This window comes from Neofelis nebulosa, chromosome 5, assembly GCF_028018385.1.
Source record: "Neofelis nebulosa isolate mNeoNeb1 chromosome 5, mNeoNeb1.pri, whole genome shotgun sequence".
Classification (NCBI taxonomy): domain Eukaryota; kingdom Metazoa; phylum Chordata; class Mammalia; order Carnivora; family Felidae; genus Neofelis; species Neofelis nebulosa.
The window spans coordinates 87,955,061-87,976,796 of NC_080786.1; the positions used below are offsets into that span (position 1 = coordinate 87,955,061).

The window sequence follows — 21,736 nt, forward strand, 5'->3', positions numbered from 1 at the left end:
GTTATTCCCATTTTACAAAACCTGAGCCATAGGAAAATAACTTGTCCCAAATCATACAAGTAAAAAAAACAAAAACAAAAACCCTGTAGATGTTGCAGGAAACGTTAAACATGTATTTTCATAACCAATTCATTTCTCAAGTTTCTAGGTTCTTTTTTTAACGCATTTTGTTTGGTGGTTAGGATGTTCAAGTGAAGAAAACAGGGATAATTTTCTTTGAGGTAGAAATGAAGTGCTGTGGATAGCTAAAATAGACCTTGGTTTCTTTTCTCTCCCAAGAATATATAGCATTCTTTCCTTTTTTTTTTTTTTTAAGTTGAGAATTTTACAGAAATGGGAGGAAGAGATGATACCTGCTTTTTTAAGTGTATTTTTTTAGTAGTCTCTACACCTGACATGGGGTTGAACTTATGACCCTGAGATCAAGAGTTGCATGCTCTTCTGAGCCAGCCAGGCACCCTGAGAAATTGAGAGAAATAAAATACCTATTTTAGACAGTCATGCTTTGTGAATATTCCATTTTATCAGGTCTGCAGAGGTTTAGAATACGATTTTTGTTTGTTTTAAATGGTGGCTGTATGAATTATATGAATATTTATATATATCTACCGAGGTTACCAATAGGTGGCCTCACTCTGGCTCAGTTTCTTAATTTTAAAATAGGTATTATAATACTTCATAGAATTCTTGTGAGAATTAAATGAATACATGTGCAATGTTAGGTACTCTTATTGCCATATATATCCTCCTATTATCATGTATATATATGTTATTACTGTGTATGGCCCATGTATATGCCCCTATTATTACCATATATATATAAATAATATATATACATATATAAAAATAATATATATACATATATATACATACATTATATGTTATATACATACACGTATATTATATATATACATGGACAACATATGTATACATATATACACATATATATATTCATGGAAGAAACTTTTTCATAAAAGTAGCTCATTGTAATGAATTTTTGTTTTGATACATACTCTGTCTACCTGAGTAGGAAAAAGCGATTTTCTTCTTTTAAATTGGAAGAATCCATAATAGATCATTTAACTTGAGGATTTAGATAATAAAGCATTTAAATATAAAACAATTTTATATTTGTATGCTTTGCTGCTTTTAAATTTTTTTTTATTTTTTATCTTTTTTTATTTTAAGTACGCTCCATGCCCAATTTATGGCTCATGACCGTGAGATCAAGAGTTGCATGCTCTACTGACTAAGCTAGTCAGGTGCCCCTGCTACTTTTAATTTTTAGTTATGTTTATACTCTAAAATGCCGTATTTCAAAAATAACCTTGTTAGTCAAAATTATACTCTGCCTCTTTTTTTTAATGGTTCCCAGCAAATTCATTTTTTTGTGTGTACTTTCATGGCTCTGAGATTTCAGACTTCTGGTGAAGAATAAGTAGCACTTGTTAAAGGAAAGTAGTGTTTTGAAAGTGTTCAAAAATATTCCCTGTCTCTTGAGAATTTAACATGTTCATGTATCTGATTTCATGAAGCCTTTTTATTTTAAAATAAGTGTTTTTGAGTGTCTTTAACCTGGATGAATTTATGTATATTGAAGGACTGATCTCAAGAAGATAAACTACTTTGGGGAGATTCGAATTATTTTAATGAATATTTGTGATGAAGTTTTAAAGATTACTGCTGGGTTAGGTAATGTAGTAATATATAAGAAAGGATCCCTATAATATATAATTGCTTCTTTTACTTTAGAAAAGACTATATTCATATAGTTGTTAGGTTCTTTGTGTTTAGAGCAGCTTGGAAAAAATGATAGAAGTTAGTTAGTTTTGTGAAATTTTATGAAGCTGTTGACCAGGTCTATTTGCTTTATCAATTATCAAACGTAATATTGGAGTTGGGACTGTGGAGAAAGTATTTGACACAGGGCTTGAACTTATGACCCTGAGATCAAGAGTCACATGCTCTTCTAACTGAGCCAGCCAGGCACCCTGAAAAATTGAGAGAAATAAAATTTTATTAATATTTGTTAATAAATATTTATTAATATTTATTTAATTTAGTTATTTGGGTATTTGAGTATTTTTGGCTTCTAGTAACTTTAACATTTGTAAATAGAAATCTAGAGTATAGTTTCCTGACCTTCATTCACATTGTTGTGCTGTGGTTTTAGAGCAATGTTATGTTTGTGAATTACTTTGGTAGGAGAGTTTGAAAGTGAGGCTTTGAAGGATCAGGTAGAAAGAAAAACAAGATAACCCTGAATTATTTTGCTAGAAGAGTGGAGAACCCATAGTATTTTCTTTTTGTGCTATACCTTAATCATGTAGTTTTTTGATTTCATATTTGCTGTTTACTTGTCTGTTTCCATAATTTTAAAACTTTGTTTTAATGTTTATTTTTGAGAGAGAGGCAGAATGTGAGTCGGGGAGGGGCAGAGAGAGAAAGAGGGAGACACAGAATCCAAAACAGGTTCCAGGCTCTGTTTGAGCTGTTAGCACAGACTCCACGAGGGGCTTGAACCCACAAGCTGTGAGATCATGACCTGAGCAGAAGTCGGATATTTAACTGAGTGAACCACTAGGTGCCCCAAGATGGTCATCTTTAAAAACCGGAGACTTGGGGGAATCTGGGTGGCTCAGTTGGTTAAGCATCTGACTCTTGATTTTGGCTGAGTCACGATCTCATCATTTGTGGGTTTGAGCCCTGTGTTGGGCTCTGTGCTGACAGCATGGAGCCTACTTGGGATTCTCTCTCTACCTCCCTCTTTGCCCCTCCCCTGCTTGTGCTCTCTCTTTATCAAAATAAATAAACATTTTTTTAAAAAGCTTAAAAACTGGAGACTTCTGTGATTGTGGAAAGTAAATAAAATTTTTGTAAACAGATTTTTGCTTATTTATGTGTCTGATAAATACTAGGGATAATGGACATCTTTATTAATTGGTATATCTGCTTTGGGCGATTGATTTGAACTTTTCCTACCAAACCTTTCTTTAGTATTCCAAGTATATTGGCTGATTTTTTTTTTATCTTATTATTATCCTCTTAGGAAAGTGCTTTCAAAGTAGCAAAGAAGTTGGGAAATCTATCAACTAGAAATTGAGACTGAGTGGGATGCCTGGGTGGCTCAGTCAGTTGGGCATCTGACTTCGGCTTGGGTTGTGATCTCGCAGTTCATGGGTTCGAACCCCACCTCAGGCTCTGTGCTGACAGCTTGGAGCCTGGACCTGTTTCGGATTCTGTGTCTCCGTCTCTCTCTGCCCCTCCCCGGCTCACACTCTGTGTCTCTCTCTCTCAAAAATAAATAAACCTAAAAAAAAAAAAAAGAAAATGAGACTGAGTGATTGAGTCATTAAGTTAAAATGAAAATAATTACATTTCCTATATCACAGATGATATCATCAAATTGAATCGAAAGGAGGGAAAAAAGCAGAATTTTCCAAGACTAAATAGAAGACTCCAACAAAGTAGTGCCCGACAATTCAGGATGAGAGTACGATGGGGAATCCAACAGAATTCTGGTAAGTTTTACAAGTAAGCTTCAATAAAGATCTGTTATTTGTGGGTTCATAGTGTATTATTTTTAATACATACTTAAAACATGGAGGAAATATGTTAGTACCCTTTGTGATTACTTTCAGATTTTTGTCTAATATTGAAATCTGGTAAACATGTTAAGTTGCCTTAAGTAGGTGATAACCCTGTTTCTTAACAGTATTATGGGATTTTTAAAGTAACCCCAATGTATAAATAGTATAAATTATATTTAGGGCTACAGTATTGTAAAGGATCTTACATATCATGAGGTTTTAGCTCCTCCTCAGGTGTTTCTTTAATAGTTTATCTGGTGAATAGTTACATAACTCCAGCATCCACATCTTCAGTGAAAGCATACCACCTCAAAAGACAACTCCATTATTGGAGATAGCTCTATTTACTACAAAGTTCTTTTAATTTGAATTGAATCATGCCTACCTATTAACTCTATGGAGTTACAGGAAACAAACTCCCTTTTCTGTATGAGAACTTTTTAAGTGTGTGGAGACTTCTACATGGAAAATATTTCCAGAGTGTTTGCATTATCATCTAGGACTTTATAGGATTTGTTAAATCCTCCAGAGGTAACACTCGGAATAGAGTGCCTTAGATATGACCTAATGATCTTGGAACTCTACGTATATAGCTAATTTTGGCACTTTGGAAGCTTATTTATTTATAACTATCTTGTTCCAAAATGAATTTAAAGCAATAACTGAACCCTACTAACTGTATATGACTAATTTATTTTTTGCAGTTATATTAGTGTTTTAGAATAACCTTTTGTTCAAATTAAAAAAAAAAAAACTCTAGATCTTTTTTTTACACATGTAAAAAATGTTTCATAAACTAGCTCCAAGTTGGGTTTTATCCTGTGTTAAAAAACATAAAAAATCATTATCAGTGGGTTTAACATGATTGTATTTAGTTCTATATCTAACAGTTAATATGCCATCATACTCTCAAAATATGTTTGTAACTGAGGTTAGACCCTACAAAAAATTTTATTCTTCTCTAATTTTTTAAATATAAACAAGTAAATTTTGTGACATAATCTAGTTGTAGCAAATGAATGTTTAATTCCAGTGATTTATATTTAAAGACTTATGTTATTCAGCATACCATATTATATATGATTTGCTTTAAAATAACTTCAAAGAAAATCATATAAGCCAGAAATACATTTGTTTACACTAGCCATATGTTAAATATGTGATAAATTTCTTGAACTGACCAGGTTCTCAGGATATTTAAAGATGTGATCTTTTACTTCAAGGAATTTCTAATAACAAAGATAAGACAGGAAACATGGAGTTGAGAAATGTCATAAGAGAAATTCCAACAGTACTATAGGACTTCAGACAGATTTTGTGCTAAGAAAATCAGTGGTGGTTTAATGGATAAGGTGAAATAGGATCTAGTCCATGAAGGATCAGAAAAGCTTTCCTTTTATGGGGGTTATGATCTGAGCCTTAAGATAAATGATATCTAGGGGTAGCTTATGATCTTATAAGATTGAACTTGTGCTTGTTCTCCAATTACATGTATCAGAGCCTAAAATAGAACAGCTGTTGCTGTCACTGAATGTGCAGAGAGATAGGAGATTGTCTCAAATTCTGATTGGTTAGAAGTTCAGATTTCCACATTGTAATGTCAGTGAGGATGTTAGCTTGAGGTAAGAGAACACTTAGAGAGCCCTTGGCAGGCTCTCAAATTATTTTTATTTTTTAAAATACCAGGTAACTTTGTATTTTTTTAAAATTTTTTAATGTTTTATTTGTTTTTGAGAGAGAGAGAGAGGGACAATGTGAGTGGGGGAGGGGCAGAGAGAGAGACAGGGAGACACAGAATCTGAAGCAGGTTCCAGGCTCTGAGCTTTCAGCACAGAGCCCGACGCGGGGGTTGAACCCATGAACCACAAGATCATGACCTGAGCTGAAATTGAGACGCTCAACCAACTGAGCCATTCAGGCACCCCTCAAATAATTTTTACTTATTATTTTTTAATATTTTATTTTTTGAAGTAATCTCTGCAGCCAACTGTGGGGCTCAAATTTAGAACCCTAGATCAAGAGTCACATGCTATACCACTGAGCCAGTGAGGTGCCCCTCTCAATAAATCATTTTTGATGGTTGAACAAATAAGTGAATAAAATCTTCCTAAATCTTTGCCCAAAATATAGTCACTCATTAAATATTTGTATAAACAACCTAAATATTCTTCAGTGGGGCAATACCATATAGTGACAGTTCTCAAAGTATTGTCCAGGGATCCTGGGGAATCTCCAAGACTCAAGGCATCCATAAGGTCAAAACTATTTTTATAATGATACTAAGACATTAATTGTATTTTCACTCTTATTCACATGAATATATAGTGGAGTTTTACAGAGTCTACATGATGTGTGATAATTAAATTGAATGTGGTAGCAGATATGAGAATCTAGCTATCTTCTATTAAGGCAGACACCAAAGAGATTTGCAAAAATATAAAACAATGCTACCCTTCCTTTTAAATATTTTTGTGTTTTTTTTTAGAAAATGATTGTTATTTTTCATTAAAAATGTTATTTGCCCTGCATTAGGTTTATTGTTGTTTTAATGAAATAACAAATAGTTTTTAAATATTTAGTTTTCATTTCTAAAGTGTGATAATATCCATAAACATAAGCCCACAGAAACAAAAATTCTAGAGCTCTCAATAATTAAGGGTATAAAGAGGTCCTGAGACCAAAAAATTTGAGAATGCTGTTTCTTTTAGAGGTAGAAGAGACAGGAAAATATTTGTATACTGCTTTGGAAAGGAGCCAGTAATGCATTCATTCTGATTCGACATTTCCCAAAAAAACCCTCAAATCTTTGTGTAAGATTTTTATAACCTCTCAAATCAGACTCCAGAAATTACTGAGGCAAGTCAGTAAATGTGTGAAAGAAATTCGTGAAGGGATTGAGCAGAGGATTCAAAGATGAAAATTCCTGTCTCTAGTTTTAATTGTTCTCAACCTTGGTGACACCTGTGGAGCATTATAAACTAGAACAATGCTCTGGTTGCACTCTATTTCTACTGAAGCAGAATCTGCAGAAGGAGGGCCTGGGATTTTTTTTTTTTAAGCTCCATACGTGATTCTGATACATGACTAGGGTTAAACAACTGCTCTAGTACAGCTGAAAATGTGAAGGGACCTTCATAGAGGTAGTAGTTGCAATACTGAGAATGAAGGTACTCTGGAAAGACAGGAGAACTTTTAGAAGGGCTGGAATGGATGAGAACTAAGAAAAGGTGGGGCACCTGGCTGGCTCAGTTCATAGAGCATGCAACTCTTGATCTTGGGGTCATAAGGTCAAGCCCCATGTTGGGTGTAGAGCTTGTTTAAAAAAAGAAAAAAAAAAACTAAGAAAAGACTTATTGTATTAGATGAGGCCTTTAGTACCTCTTTATAATGCCTTTTAGAATACAAGTCACTTACAGAAGGTAAGGAGAGAATTGGGGCTGTATGTATAGGTCTTTCTTAACTTTATGAAACACAACAATGAAAAGGTGAAAAATAGAACCGTTGCTAAAGTTGAGGTACAGCTGGTGAAGTTTGTTCAAAGGTATAAAGGGAGGGAGGGGTTAATGGATGATAAAGTTTGCTAGATGGTAGAGGAGAAGCCACTCATAGAAATAAAAGTGGAAAGGATAATGAGTATGGGAACAGTGACTATAGCACTCAGAAATAGAAAGCACCCAGGAATAGAATTCTGTCTTGTACTTTTCTCCTTTTAATCAGTTTTATTCTTGTTAAAGAGACTTTTCTCATGCATCTTTCTCATCGAAGCTTAAAACTTTGGTATAAAAATGGATTCTTCCTCTCTTTAATCTTTCTTTTTGCTCTGCTAATTCATTCATTCTTTTGGAATACTTTCAAATTTCTTTGTTCCACTCCCAATCCTTTATCATGTCTTGTTTGAGTACTACAGTAGCATCTGAATGGTCAGATGGAATGGTCTCACTGCCTTCCTTCTTCCCTCTTCCATTCAGTTTAAGATAATTTTGGGGTGGTTCAGTCAATTAAGCGTCTTGACTTCAGCTCTGGTCATGATCTCACGGTTTGTGGGTTTGAGCCCCACATCGGGCTCTGTGCTGACAGCTCAGAGCCTGGAGCCTGATTCAGATTCTGTGTCTCCCCTCTCTCTGCCCCTCTGTTGCTCGTGCTCTCTCTCTCTCAAAAATAAACAAACATTAAAAAAAAGGGGGGGTTGTGGGAGAGGGGGTGGGCTAAATGGGTAAGGGGCATTAAGGAATCTACTCCTAAAATCATTGTTGCCCTATATACTAACTAACTTGGATGTAAGTTAAAAAATAAATAAAAAAGAAAAAAGACCATATGGTTTAAAAAAAAAAAAAAGATACTGCTTCTAGACTAATGTAACCCGGTCATGAATTCTGTGACTTCTCATTCCTTGTCAAGTATATTCTTTATCTCCATGTGAAGCATTCTGATTTGAGCCCACCACATCCATTTACTTCTTATTCTTATTCTAAAATTTTTTAGGGTTTATTTATTTATTTAGAGAGTGGGGCTCAAACCCAGGAATCATGAGATCATGACCTGAGCTGAAAACAAGAGTCCGATGTTTAACCAACTGAGCCACCCAGGTGCCCCTCTTATCCTTATTCTAAACTGTATCTCTGTATGCTATGGTTATCCATGTCTTTGTACTTTTAACTTTCTGTCTATCTTCCTATTCAAATTTTGTCCATTTTATAATGCCTAGCTAAGAGCCCACTTTTTTGGTAATAGTTGCTTTTCTTCTCTTTGGAAATGTGTCCTAGATTATATTTTGCTTTTTATTCTTTAGTTTTTGCAGTTTGGAAAATGTTCAGTTTTGGAGCCATGCAAACTGGTGCTTAGAGCAGTAACTGTGCCATTTTCTGTGACATCTGGGTAGTCACTGTTCTTCACCTCACTTCACTCACCTGCAAAATTAAGATGTTAGCGTCAATCTCATCAAGTTCTCGTTTAAAGTACTCGGCCCAATGCATTAGCAGAGTTAATGGTATCTGTTTCATTATTTAATACAAATAAAAATAGTAGTTGTAGATTTAATTAGACAAGTTTCGTCAATATGCTTAATCTTTATTTGGTTGCAATTCTAGAAGGAAATAACACATATAATAACAGTAATTTGATTTTCAGGGGGTGTCTGGCTGGCTCAGTCAGAAGAGCATGCAGCTCCTGGTCTTGGGGTTGTGAATTCGAGCTCCACGTTGGGTGTAGAGATTACTTAAATAAAACTAAAAACAAAACAAAACAATTTTATTTCAAAATTTTAAAAGTTGTGTTTTTTCCTCATTATAAAAGTAATAGCATCTGCACTTTGGGGTTGAGGCAGAGAACCCAAAAAAAGGAACAAATCTGGAAGGACTCCCTGTCACACTGAGTTGCCATGCTGGTGGAAATCACTAGGAAGCCATCTGTGAGTGTGATGCGACTTAAATTCAGTGGAGGATGAGTTGGGCCTAGGAGTAGATCTAGATAGATGCCTAGAACCCAAAATTTAAGGCGTCGCTCACACTTAGATTTTGCGCCTTTCGTTCTTCTCTTGCTTCACTGTAGTCTCAGCTTACAGGGGAGGGATAAATGAGTACCACTGGATGTTCCGTGCAACAGAATGAGTCTTGAGGTATACACTGGAATCTGGAAGTAAAAATAAAAATTCTTTCTTTAAAGACGGTCCAGTGCCCTCTACTTACAAAGCTTAACATTATGCCAGTTGGTAAGAGAAATGTTCCTATAACAGAAGTAAGGCAGTAAAGAGTGAAATGGGAGCAATAAATTGGTAAATGCTTCAACCATTATAACAAGCTTTCCCAATTGTCTTGTTGAACTCTGTTCTCAAAATAGGTACACCACACAAAAGCATTCTGGAATTAGATACGTTTGGGAATACATACACTGTTATACCCAACTTAGAGATTCATCACACATGTTAGTCCTAAGAAATCCTTTAGTAAAGAAAACTATTTTAGCTTTTAGTTTGGACATGAAACTTTTGTGTTAGAAGACCTGTTACTGTATTGTAGATGTGTAGTATTATACAGGATACAATTCTGAAGACACTTTCCCCAAAATTAGAGTTAAAATAAAAATGCCCAGTATCACAGTTGTCACTTAGCATGGGTCTCTGAAATTTCTGGCTATTGCATTAAGAAATAGAAGAATTTGAGGTATAATTATTGGAAAAAAGAAGACAGTATCATTTGTAGATAATAATGGTTGTTGCTTAGTAATCCCCAGAAATAATTTGAAAGCCTATAGAACTAAAAAGTAAGTTCAGTGGGATGACTGATTAAAAGTTGTTAATTAAAACTCAATAGCATTCTGTCACCCCAAGAATGAGAGTATGAAAATTATTATTAGAAAAGGGATCTTTTTTTGTGATTGACCAAAAAAAAAAAAAAGTAAAAATACCTAGTTAATAACCTTAATAAGAAATATACAAGACTTATGTGAGGAAAAGATTAAAGCTTTACTGAGCCAGTTTAGTCTCAAAAGAAGTGGAAAGACATACTATATTCATGAATATTGTAAACATGTTAATTATTGAAAAATTAATTATAAATTTAACGTAATTCTTCTTGCAAAGCATCAAAGGATATTAGAACTTGACCCCAGAAAACTGACTTAGGAGCATGACAGTTCATGAATGGAAGAATAGTGATAGCCAAAAACACATAGAAAGGTCCATTCTCACTAGTAAACTACCAAATAAGACAAGATTTTTTTTTTCTTTTTTTTTTTTTTTTCAACGTTTTTTTTTTTTTTTTTTTTTTTTTTTATTTATTTTGGGGACGGAGAGAGACAGAGCATGAACGGGGGAGGGGCAGAGAGAGAGGGAGACACAGAATCGGAAACAGGCTCCAGGCTCTGAGCCATCAGCCCAGAGCCCGACGCGGGGCTCGAACTCACGGACCGTGAGATCGTGACCTGGCTGAAGTCGGACGCTTAACCGACTGCGCCACCCAGGCGCCCCAAGATTTTTTTTTTCAAATACTAAGTGATAAAGATTAAAAAGAATATTCAGTGTTATCAACGATAGGGAAAAAGTGGCACCCTTATGTTCCTGGGACTATGAATAAATAGTCATTCTAGAGGGGATTTTTAAAAATATGAATCAGAATCCTTAACTTCCTTTACCATTTGATACAGCATATCAGGAGTGCCTGGGTGGCTCAGTTGGTTAAACATCTGACTCTTGATCTCAGCTCAGGTCTTGATCTCAGGGTCATGAGTTTAAGCCCTGTGTTGGGCCTCACACTGGGCGTGGAGCCTACTTTAAAAATTGGGGTGCCTGCATGGCTCTTGATTTTGGCTCAGGTTATTATCTTGTGGTTTGTGAGTTTGAGCCCTGTATTAGGCTCTGTGCTGATGGCACGGAGCCTGCCTGGGATTCCCTTTTGTCTCTCTGCCCCTCCCCTGCTCTCGCACATGTGCACATGCTCTCTCTCAAAATAAACATTAAAAAATAAAAATAAATAAAAAATGGAAAAATTAACATATGCTCTTATAATGTTGTTAGTTCATATTACTGATAACTTGGCAGCTCTGTAAAATTAGAGGTAAATTTATATATAACAAATAAAGTACAGGTTTTTTTAATTGTCCAGTAGAAAAAATAACCCTGAAAAATCATGCTTTTTTGCCCCTGTAGAAAGACAGTTACCAGTTTTGTTTAATAAAGCTGTCTTATTTAAGCATTCTTTTTTTTTCCTCCACTGAATATAAAATCTAGTTTTTCCAAATTTCCTTTTGAATGGATTTGTTTCCCTGCTGTGCTCTTATTAATGAGTTAAATAAAAGTTTGTTGCATCTTTATCCCCCAGAAAATGTTATCTATAATGTTATTGTAACATTTATAGTAGTTTAACATTAGAAATAAGTGAAGTGAGGGACGCCTGGGTGGCTTAGTTGATTAAGTGTCTGACTTTGGCTCAGGTCATGATCTCGAGGTCTGTGAGCTTGAGTTCCATGTCGGGCTCTGTGGTCACAGCTCAGAGCCTGGAGCCTGCTTTGGATTCTGTGTCTCCCTCTCTCTCTGCCTCTCCCCCACTCACACTTTGTCTGTCTCTCTCAAAAATAAATAAACATTAAAAAAAAATTCCTTTTTTAAAGTGAAGTTCTGAGGTTGGTTGGATCAAGTATGGCACATTAAAAAATGATACAGTGAGGGCATCTGGCTGGCTCAGTGGGTAGAACATGTGACTTTTGATGAGTTCAAGCCCCACATTGGGCATGGAGCCTTCTTTAAAAAAAAAAAAAAAGAAAAAGAAACAGTAATAATACAATGAAAGAATCTAAAAGACATGGGATAATATTCACAATACAGTGTTAATACCTACTACAAAATAGTACATAGACTAGGAAATGTGGTTGCCAGGAAGATTGACTCAGTGTTTCTTCTAGGCACTTGGTACTACAAAATTGTGAATTACCTCTGTGAAAGTCTTTTGAATTGTTTAAAAATAGTTGAAATTAAAAATGTTAACTTTGTAAATGTGTAGGAGTAAAAGACAAGAAAGACATACAATGTTAGTGGTTATCCCAGGGTGATAAGATAATGGGTAACTTTTATTTTCATTTGTACTTTATATGTTTCTAAGATTTCTGTGGCAAGCATGTTTATTCATAATTGGAAAATATTTAAATAGATAAGATACACAATGGAAAGGCAAAGGCAAGTTGTATCATGCCACAGAGATTAAAACATGTTTATTGGAGCTCAATTGGGACTTCAGCAAAAGTAGTTTAAATACAGTAGGAATGAAAAAAATAAGCCAGATTGCAAGATAGTAAGTAAATCAGATATCAGATAGTGATCCATTCAAGATCAGTGTCCCTCAATAGAAATAAAATGTGAGCCACATGTGAATAATATATTTTATTAAATCCGATATATCCAAAATACCATTGCAGTATATAATTAATATAAGGTTATTTATGAAGTATTGTACTCTTTGTTATATCTTAATTCAAACTAGTCATATTTCGGGTACTCCATAACCACATGTTGTTAGTGGACACCACATTGCACAGGGAAAGTTGTTTATTGATAAAGTAATGCAAGAGAGAGGATAGCTATAGGGAAAACATGAGAATCCTGTAGTCCCTTTGCAGTCCATTATAGCAATAGAACTCTTTGCGGTGCAGTTTATTGCCCTTTAAAAATGAAATATTTTATGTAATACATGTAAATACGTGAAAATAACACAATATTATATAATAGTAATATAGGAAATATTACATAAGTAATACTAAAAAATAAAATCCGCTCTGCTAAGAAATAGAATACCCTATGACCTGTGTACCCTTCAGTTGCATTCTTAGATTGATATTTTTTTGTCTTTTTTTTAAACCTCCTATAGGTTTTGGCAAGAATAGTCTGAGCCGGAGAGGAAGAGTAATGCCTGGAAAGAGACGTCCTTATGGAGTTATCACAGGCCTTGCAGCTAGGAAAGCAACTGGAATTCGAAAAGGAATTAGTCCTATGAATCGACCACCTCTAAGTGACAAGGTAGGGTGATGGTTTAATCATGCATCAGATACTCTTTTCCTTTAGTTGTACTAATATTTCTGTGAATGAGTACAATATTCTCATTGAGGGAGCATTTTATGTGAATATTTTGATTTTTTTTTTAATGTAGTGCTTTCGGTCTTCTATAAAAAGTGAAGGAAAAGTACTGTCATTCATGAAGAATACCTAAATTTCCACATTCTTAAATAAAATTTATGTAAAATTTTTTAATAGGTTCCTGATTTTCTTTGCCTCTGCGTATTTGTTTATGTACAATATTGACAAATTATTGAGGTATAATTTTATACAATAAAATTCATCTTTTTAAGTGTACAATTCAGTGAATTTTAGAAAATTTACAGAGTTGTACAATCATCACAACAGTCTAATCTTAAAACAGTTCTGTCAACTCTAAAAAGAAATCTCTTGTCCATTCATAGCCCTACCTTGTCATCTACCTCAGGCAACCACTAAATTACTTTCTGTAAATTTTCTGTAAATTTGCTTTTTCTGCACATTTCATGTAAATGGAATCATATGATAATATGTGATCTGGCATTTAGTATAATGTTTTTGAGGTTGGTCATGTTGTAGTATGTATCAGTACTTGATTCTTTTTTATTACTGAATAAATATTCCGTTATATGGATATACCATACTTTGTTTATTCATTCACCAGTTGTGGGACATTTTGGTTATTCCCATTTTTTGGGTATTATGAATAATGTTGCTGTGAATGTAAGTAAGTAAGATTGTATGAACATAGGTTTTCATTTGTCTTGGATAGGTACCAATTTTTAATTAGAGTGCAATCATTTACTCACTATGAGTTAACTACTTTTCAGATTTTAATGAAGTTTTATTTACTTCTCAATGAGTAATTTTTGAATTGGCTAAAGTGTTCCTTTGAATAGTTTTACAAGTAGTTTTTCTTGTGATTCTTATATATTTTATTCTATATATTTATATTCTATATATTCTATATTTTTTAATCTTTTTGGTTCTCTGATTATGCAAAAAATACATACTTGTAAAAAAATTCAGGACTTCATTCTTTAAATTATCTTTTTTTAAGTTTATTTTTGAGAGAGAGAGCGAGCAGGGGAGGGGCAGAGAGAGAGAAAGGGAGACATAGAATCCGAAGCAGGCTCCGGGCTCTGAGCTGTCAGCACACCAGGCCTGAACTCATGAACCATATCGTGACCTAAGCCAAAGTTGGATGCTTAACCGACTGAGCCACCTAGGTACCCCTCTTTAAATTATCTTTAATGTGCGTCTTCTGGTTAAGAACCACAACTGTCTTAGATCCCTTAACTTTTCAATATTGCCACCACCAACAGTTGATTTCACCTCTAAAACTTTATCACAGAACTTAACTGTTTATTGGAAATTGGAAAACATTAAGAAATATGGATACTGGGAGGGTGATTGGATTTAAGTGCTATCTTATTGATCCAGTAAAAATATTAAATTACCACATGTGATAGTCTTTTGAGTTGTTTGAAAATAGTGAAAATTGAAAATGTTAATTATAGAATGCTAAGAATGTGCTAACTAGTAAGATCCACATATTCAAAGTTGAATAAATTTGTCAGAGGTAAGGTTTGAAAAAGTGCTGTTTCTTAAAACCTTTTCCTCATTCAGAATATGGATTAATAGTCTGATTAGGACAAAAATAGTACTTTATAATTTAGAAACCTGTTTAAATATAAATAACTCATATTATCCTTTTCTATTCATTAAACAATTTACCTAAATAACTTAATTGGTCTTGAATTGTTACATGTACTTAGAAATTTTATACCTTAAAAAAATATTTTGACCATAATTAGATGTTGTTACTTTATCTCTCACTTTCCACAGTTGATGTGAATTAGTGAGATTTTATTTCAGTAAAAATGTACATTTTCTTACCTATGAAGTGAATGACTAAGTGGGAAAGATAGCATACTCATTTATATCACTAGTTTTTTCTGAGAGCAAGTGGGGGCTGTGCTAACAGGGGAATGGTTGTCTCTAGGAATGAATTTTCTTTTTGTTTAGAGACGGATTAAAATAGCTGTCAGGGGGCGCCTGGGTGGCGCAGTCGGTTAAGCGTCCGACTTCAGCCAGGTCACGATCTCACGGTCCGTGAGTTCGAGCCCCGCGTCAGGCTCTGGGCTGATGGCTCAGAGCCTGGAGCCTGTTTCCGATTCTGTGTCTCCCTCTCTCTCTGCCCCTCCCCCGTTCATGCTCTGTCTCTCTCTGTCCCAAAAATAAATAAAAAACGTTGAAAAAAAATTAAAAAAAAAAAAATAGCTGTCAGGTAAAAGTTGTGTTTAGGTTCTTTTCTTTCTTTCTTTCTTTCTTTCTTTCTTTCTTTTTTTTTTTTTTTTTTTTTTTTTTAGAGAGTGTGTGCAGACCGGGGAGGGGAAGAGAGTGAGGGAGGGAGAGAATCACAAGCAGGCTCAATGTTGTCAGCTCAGAGCCTAATGACGTGGGGTTCGATCTAATGAACCGTGACATCATGACCTGAGCCAAAATCCAGAGTTGGGTGCCCAACCGACTGAGCCCCCCAGGTGCCCCAGTGTTGTGTTAGGTTTTTAAGGGATTCTTCTAGTGGTATATATAACTTCGTCAGTGTCAATTAAATAAATTTTTTTGTCTTTTAGATTCGGAATTTCCCAAACTTGAGAGTATGTTATGTTCCATAGAACTATTGACTTGATTTTGGTAATATTAAACCATTTAATACTTCTGTGAACTTAAAAAATTTTGTTATTGGGGCACCTGGGTGGCTCAGTTGGTTAAGTGTCCGACTTCAGCTCAGGTCACGATCTCGCGGTCTGTGGGTTTGAGCCCCGCGTCAGGCTCTGGGCTGATGGCTCAGAGCCTGGAGCCTGCTTCCGATTCTGTGTCTCCCTCTCTCTCTCCCCCTCCCCCGTTCATGCTGTGTCTCTCTCTGTCTCAAAAATAAATAAACGTTAAAAAAAATTTTTTTGTTATTGCTGCATAGCAGTTATTTTCCACTAATGGGTAGGTGTTTTTGTGTGTGTTTATTTGAGAGAGAAAGAGGGAAGGGCAGAGTGAGAGGGAGAGAGAAACAATCCTAAACAGGCTCCATGTAGTCATTGCGGCCCTGCCACTGTAACTGACAAACCATGAGATCATGACCTGAGCCAAAACCAAGAGTTGGACCCTTAACCAACTGAGCCACCCAATGTGTCCCTCCACTAGTGGGCAGTTTTAATCATTTGTCTGATTTTAACAATGAAAATAAATGTTTTCATGCTATGGAATTCTATTCAACAATAAAAAAGGAATAAGTTAATATATAAGTCAGCATGGATATACCTCAAAACATCATGCTAAGCAAAAGGAAAACACAATACTACGTTCTGTGTGATTCCATTTATCTGAAATTATAGAAAAGGCTGAACTATAGTGACAGATGAGATGGTCATTGCCTCGGGTGGGAGTCAGGCAAGGGAAAGGAATTGACTGCAGAGGGGCACAAGGAAATGCTTTAGGATGAGGATGCTGTTCTATCTTGATTATGATGTGGTTGCATGATTTGTTACACAAATTCATCAAATTGTAAACTTAAAATTTTATTTTATATAAATAATGCCTTAGTAAAATTAACGTAAAAATTAAAATATTTCAAGACCCTCAAGAAATCATTTTTTAGGGGCGCCTGGGTGGTTCAGTCAGTTAAGCATCTGACTGGCTCAGTCATGATCTCATGGTTTGTGAGTCTGACCCCTGCATTGGGCTCTGTGCTGACCACTTGTGACCGCTCAGAGCCTGGAGCCTACTTCAGATTCTGTGTTTCTCTGCCCCTTCCCTGCTCATGCTCTGTCTCTTTCTCTGTCTCTCAAAAACATTAAAATAATTTTTTATATCAAAATTATTGTGAAAGAAAAACTTTTCCATACATGTATTTTTTTAATGTTTATTTTTGAGAGAGAGAGCGCGCATGTACACACACACACATGAGCTGGGGAGGGGCAAAGAAAGAGCGAGAATTCCAAGCAGGCTTCGCACCTTCAGTGCAGAGCCCAACGCAGGGCTCAGACTCACGAATCATGAGATCATGACCTGAGCCAAAACCTAGAGTCGGACACTTAACCAACTGAGCCACCCAGGCAACCCCCAACGTATACTTTTTAAAGCACATTTATACATGTATACAAACTTTAGATCCATGGAATGATACATTCACCATGTATTAATTGGTTGTTATTCTACTCTGTGTATTCATCATTTAACTAACATGATTGAGTACCCACTCTATGCTAGATGCAAGGGATTCTGTGGTAACTCAATAGAAAATCCCTCATGGAGAATAGAGATAAACATTAAATAAATTTTCCCACAAATAACTATATAGTTACAGTATGGCACGTAGTTTGAGGGTAAAAAAAACACGTGACGACAGCATCAAAGGAATTTACATTTACCATTAAAATGATACTTGGTATTTTTATTAAAGACAGAATATGAAGCTTGGAATGAACTGTGAGTGATTTCATAGCATTTCTCCTATATTCTTAATATTCCTTATTTCTGTTTTTACATTTACTTCTTTTCCAAATGTTCATGAAAATGAAGACTTACAATTTTTGTGTTTTTTAGTCAATTGATACTTACGAATACTTCTCATATGCTTAAAACATATAAGGTAGTCTGAATTAAGTGTAAGATACGTATGGCTCATATTGCCAAGAACTTTTGGAAAGACTTCATGAAAAATACAGAAATCTGAATTAGACTTTAATGCTGGATTGAATTTATATATGAGGAGGGAGAAAAAGTGGACATTTCATATGCTTATTTTCTTGATTCCTTTTTTCTTTGTAACTCTTTCTACTCAGGCTTCTTTGCTGTCATAACCTCCTCTTTTTCCCTCACATTTGTTTTGGAACTTGGCTCTCTCTCTCTTTTTTTTTTTTTTTTTTTTTTTTTAAGTTTTTATTTATTTTGAGAGAGAGAGAGAGCACGAGCCTGTGAGTGGAGCAGGGGGGAGAGAGGGAAAGAATGAATCCCAAGCAGGCTCCTTGCTATCAGCACAGATCCTGACTTGGGGCTCCATCTCTCAGACTGTGAGACCATGACCTGAGCCAAAATCAAGAGTCAGGTGCCACCTAGGTACCCCAGAACTTGGCCCTCTTCTCCCTTCATTTGGTAATCAAAAATCATGTTTATTTAAGTGATTTCCTCATTTACATTTCTGGTCCTCTGATTCTTCTCTTGAGTTCCAGGACCACGTTTCCCCATAACCTGTGCATCCCCCAGAGCACCTCAAACTGAACATAACCAAAATAGAAAAAAATCCATTTTTCCATTTGAATTGTCCTTTTGTTGCAAGTATTTTAAGTATAAGGAGGTTGCTGTCTTCTCAGTCACTTAGACTGGAAATATTCAAGTCATTTCAGCCTGTGTCTATAATGTGCACACCTAAGCAGTCTCTGTCCATTCTGCTTCAGAAATGTTTATTGTAATAGGGTATATAGCAAAAAGCAATCTGATTAATGTAGTTTTTTTTGCCTTCTGAAAGAATATAGAACGGTATTTTCCAGCATTAAAAAGGAAGGCCAACCTTCTGAGACAAAATGAAGTACAGAGAAAAGCAGTTGCAGTTCTTAAGAGACCTAACCAGCTAAATAGAAAGTAAGTACTCAAATATGATGATAATATGTTATCCTAAGTAAATAAGGGTAGACTTCTTGCACTAAGCAACCAAATGAATGGATTTGTAGTGGTCATTTTCAAGACGGATATTTGGGATGTCTCTCTGAACATCCAATGTGGAGGCATTCAGTAATGGCTTTCTTATTTCTGAGACCCAGTATTACTGATGGTTTTAACAAATTGTAAACTTTTAAAAAAGCATTACTCTGCTTCTTTATCTCTGTTTACATACAGAATAAAATTACAAAAGGTGATTGTTTAGGTAAAAATACCTCCACCAGAATTATTCAAAATTGGGAATTCTGAAAGCTAAAATTGTTATTCAGTCTCAGTGATTCTTAATAGAACAATGTATTTGTGGAAAAAGCAAATTGTAAAAAATTCTGTGTGAATGCTTTTTAAGTTGAAAATATTATTATTATTATTTTTAAGTTATCTCTTCACCCAACATGGGGGTTCGCACTCAGGACCCCAAGATAAGAGTCGCATGCTCTACCTATGAGGCAGCCAGGCACCCCATAGCTGAGATTATGTTTATATTAAATGGAAGGCATAACAGAAACTCAAAAATTATGACCTATTGTTATGACATTCTGTTTTCTGTAAGAATAAAATGGGCAAAAGGAAGTTGATAAACTGGTAAGTTTCTATATTTTAGTTTCGAGTACCATTTATTCATCTTTTATAGAAGATAATTCAAAAAAAAACTGAAAATGAAGTTTTTGTATAAATGGAACGGCTGGAATTGCAGGTTTACTTAACTATCATCCCTCTTTTCTTTTGGAAATCTGGTGTAGTACCTTTTGGGAAATGGGAAATTAGCAAATAAGAACTTGTCCATTATATGAGACATTAATGACCCATGTTAATTAGGCTAGCTAGGGAAATTTTGCATTTGAGTCTAAGATTGGAGGTAAGATTAGGCGATCTGTTAAGTATTTATAAGAAATAAATAACTAGATAAATACGAAAATTTGTTTTCTCATCTTTTACTGACTTCATATAGAAATTAGAAAGGGATTGGTGAAAGTCAAGTCAAACATAATTGAGAGTACATTGCTCTATGTGAAAGAATAAGATGGTAAGTTTCTATGTGATTCATGTTAACATAAAGGTTTCTGAGTGAAGATGGAAGAGAAAACCATAGAAGATGTTATTTTCAAGATTTTCTCTTGATTTTCAGTAGTTTGATTATGATTTGCTTAGGTGTGATTTTCTTTGTACTTATCCTGTAAATTTGTACGTACATGTTTTTCATCAATGCTGTTTAGGAAGTAGCACTAAAATTGTTATTTTTAATGTCTTCAGAAGAAATCTTCTGTTAGAATATTAGCGAGTGCAATATTTAGAAGATAATTAGAATTAACTAGGTTGTTATGTAGTATGCTACAGAAAGATATTTATAAATTGAATCACAGTAACTTTGTGTAAATAAGGAAATAATTCAGAATCTTTATGTTTAGTGTACTTCAAATGTCTAGCCTATGAATTTAACTATTTTTGCTTATTTCTTCTCAGGATGTTTGAAAGTTGTTAAGTGGCTGAGACTATTCATGATATATCTGTTTTTGTTGCAGAAATAGCATTCCGGCCAATTTTAGCAGGAGTGGAAATAAATTAAGTCATCAGAAAGATACTCGTCAGGCAACTTTTCTTTTCAGAAGAGGCCTAAAGGTATAAAAACCCCTTGGTGGTGGTTTCTTTTTACTCAAAGGATCTTGAACATCTACCTTTAGTGGTAATCCTCAATCATAGGCATAGCCCATGGTTGAGGTAAGGGTTGGGTTTGGGATATGGAGAACGTGACATCAGATTAGTTCTTTTTGTTACTTATTTTTTCTATTCTCCCTTTTGTTGTCATCAGTAGCAGCATCTTACAAGCTTAACATGTTATTTAGGAATAAATATGTTTTACCACTTGTTCTGATATAGGAACCTCAACAGAGGTATTGCCAGAATAGGCACATGCCTCTCTTGCATTCACACACACATCATACTGGGTTATAAAGTTACAGAGCAGGGCTGCTTTTTAGATTCAAACCCTCTGCTTTCTTTGGGACCTACTACTTTTTTTTTCCCTTCAGGTTCAGGCCCAGTTGAACACAGAACAACTGCTAGACGATGTAGTAGCAAAGAGAACTCGTCAGTAAGTTTCAATTTGTTTTTCAAGATGTCCTTTCAAAACTCCCAGAATACTAGCAACCCCGATTACTGTATGCCCCAGTCCAGAAGAAATTAAATGAGACCCCCCAGAGTATATTAACCATTGTGCCTGAAAAAAATAAATCCATTTTTCCCCCCAAAAAGCCTTTTGCATTTTCACATGTCATGTTAATGAGTTTTAGCACCAAATACATCCCTTTATTTAAAAAAAAAAAAGATAATGGAGTATTCCATTTTAATGAAACAGCTCTTTATTTTCTGTAACTGCTTTTCTATAAATGAACCTATTCAGGGAATAAATAGAAAATCCAATAGAGCTTTTAGAAAACTTGTGAACCCTTTAAAAACAATAGGATATTTTTCCTTTTCACATATTCTTTTCTTCTCCTTACCCCATAAAGATTTTTTGAAAATATTTTTTTGTCTGTTAGAATTGCACTTCTGATGTGTGAGTTGTAACATTCTAATTCCATCAGTATGATCAGTTTTCAAGATTAAACTATTTAAAACTATGACTACTTTTTGGAAAACAAAATGTGTAAAACATGGTATTGGTCCAGATATGCCAGCTAAAGTTGGGCATGATTTTGAGCAGAGTGTAAGAAAAAAAAGTATTTGAACTTGATGTTGACAGTATTCTTTTGCACAGGAGTCATGACATTGGAAACCATGAGGAAAGAAATGATAAGCCATTTGCTTCTCCAGTGAACAATGTTTACATAATTATAATAATATAAGTGCTGTTTGTCTTGAACTTTGAGAATCTATAGGGAAAAAACCCCACAAAATCCTTAATTTGGTAACAGAA

The 21,736-nt window shown here is 34.8% G+C and overlaps 1 protein-coding gene across 2 annotated transcripts in view; it reads left to right on the forward strand.

Moving 5' to 3' along the window:
* The window catches only part of FYTTD1 (forty-two-three domain containing 1), a 29,908-nt gene that overhangs the window by 1,857 nt on the left and 6,315 nt on the right, over positions 1 to 21,736 (forward strand). For both annotated transcript variants that reach the window (XM_058731066.1, XM_058731067.1), the window contains exons 2-6: positions 3,393 to 3,521; positions 12,944 to 13,092; positions 18,632 to 18,744; positions 20,343 to 20,439; positions 20,850 to 20,911. In XM_058731066.1, the coding sequence (XP_058587049.1) occupies positions 3,393 to 3,521; positions 12,944 to 13,092; positions 18,632 to 18,744; positions 20,343 to 20,439; positions 20,850 to 20,911 (550 nt within the window). The remainder of the gene's footprint in view (positions 1 to 3,392; positions 3,522 to 12,943; positions 13,093 to 18,631; positions 18,745 to 20,342; positions 20,440 to 20,849; positions 20,912 to 21,736) is intronic.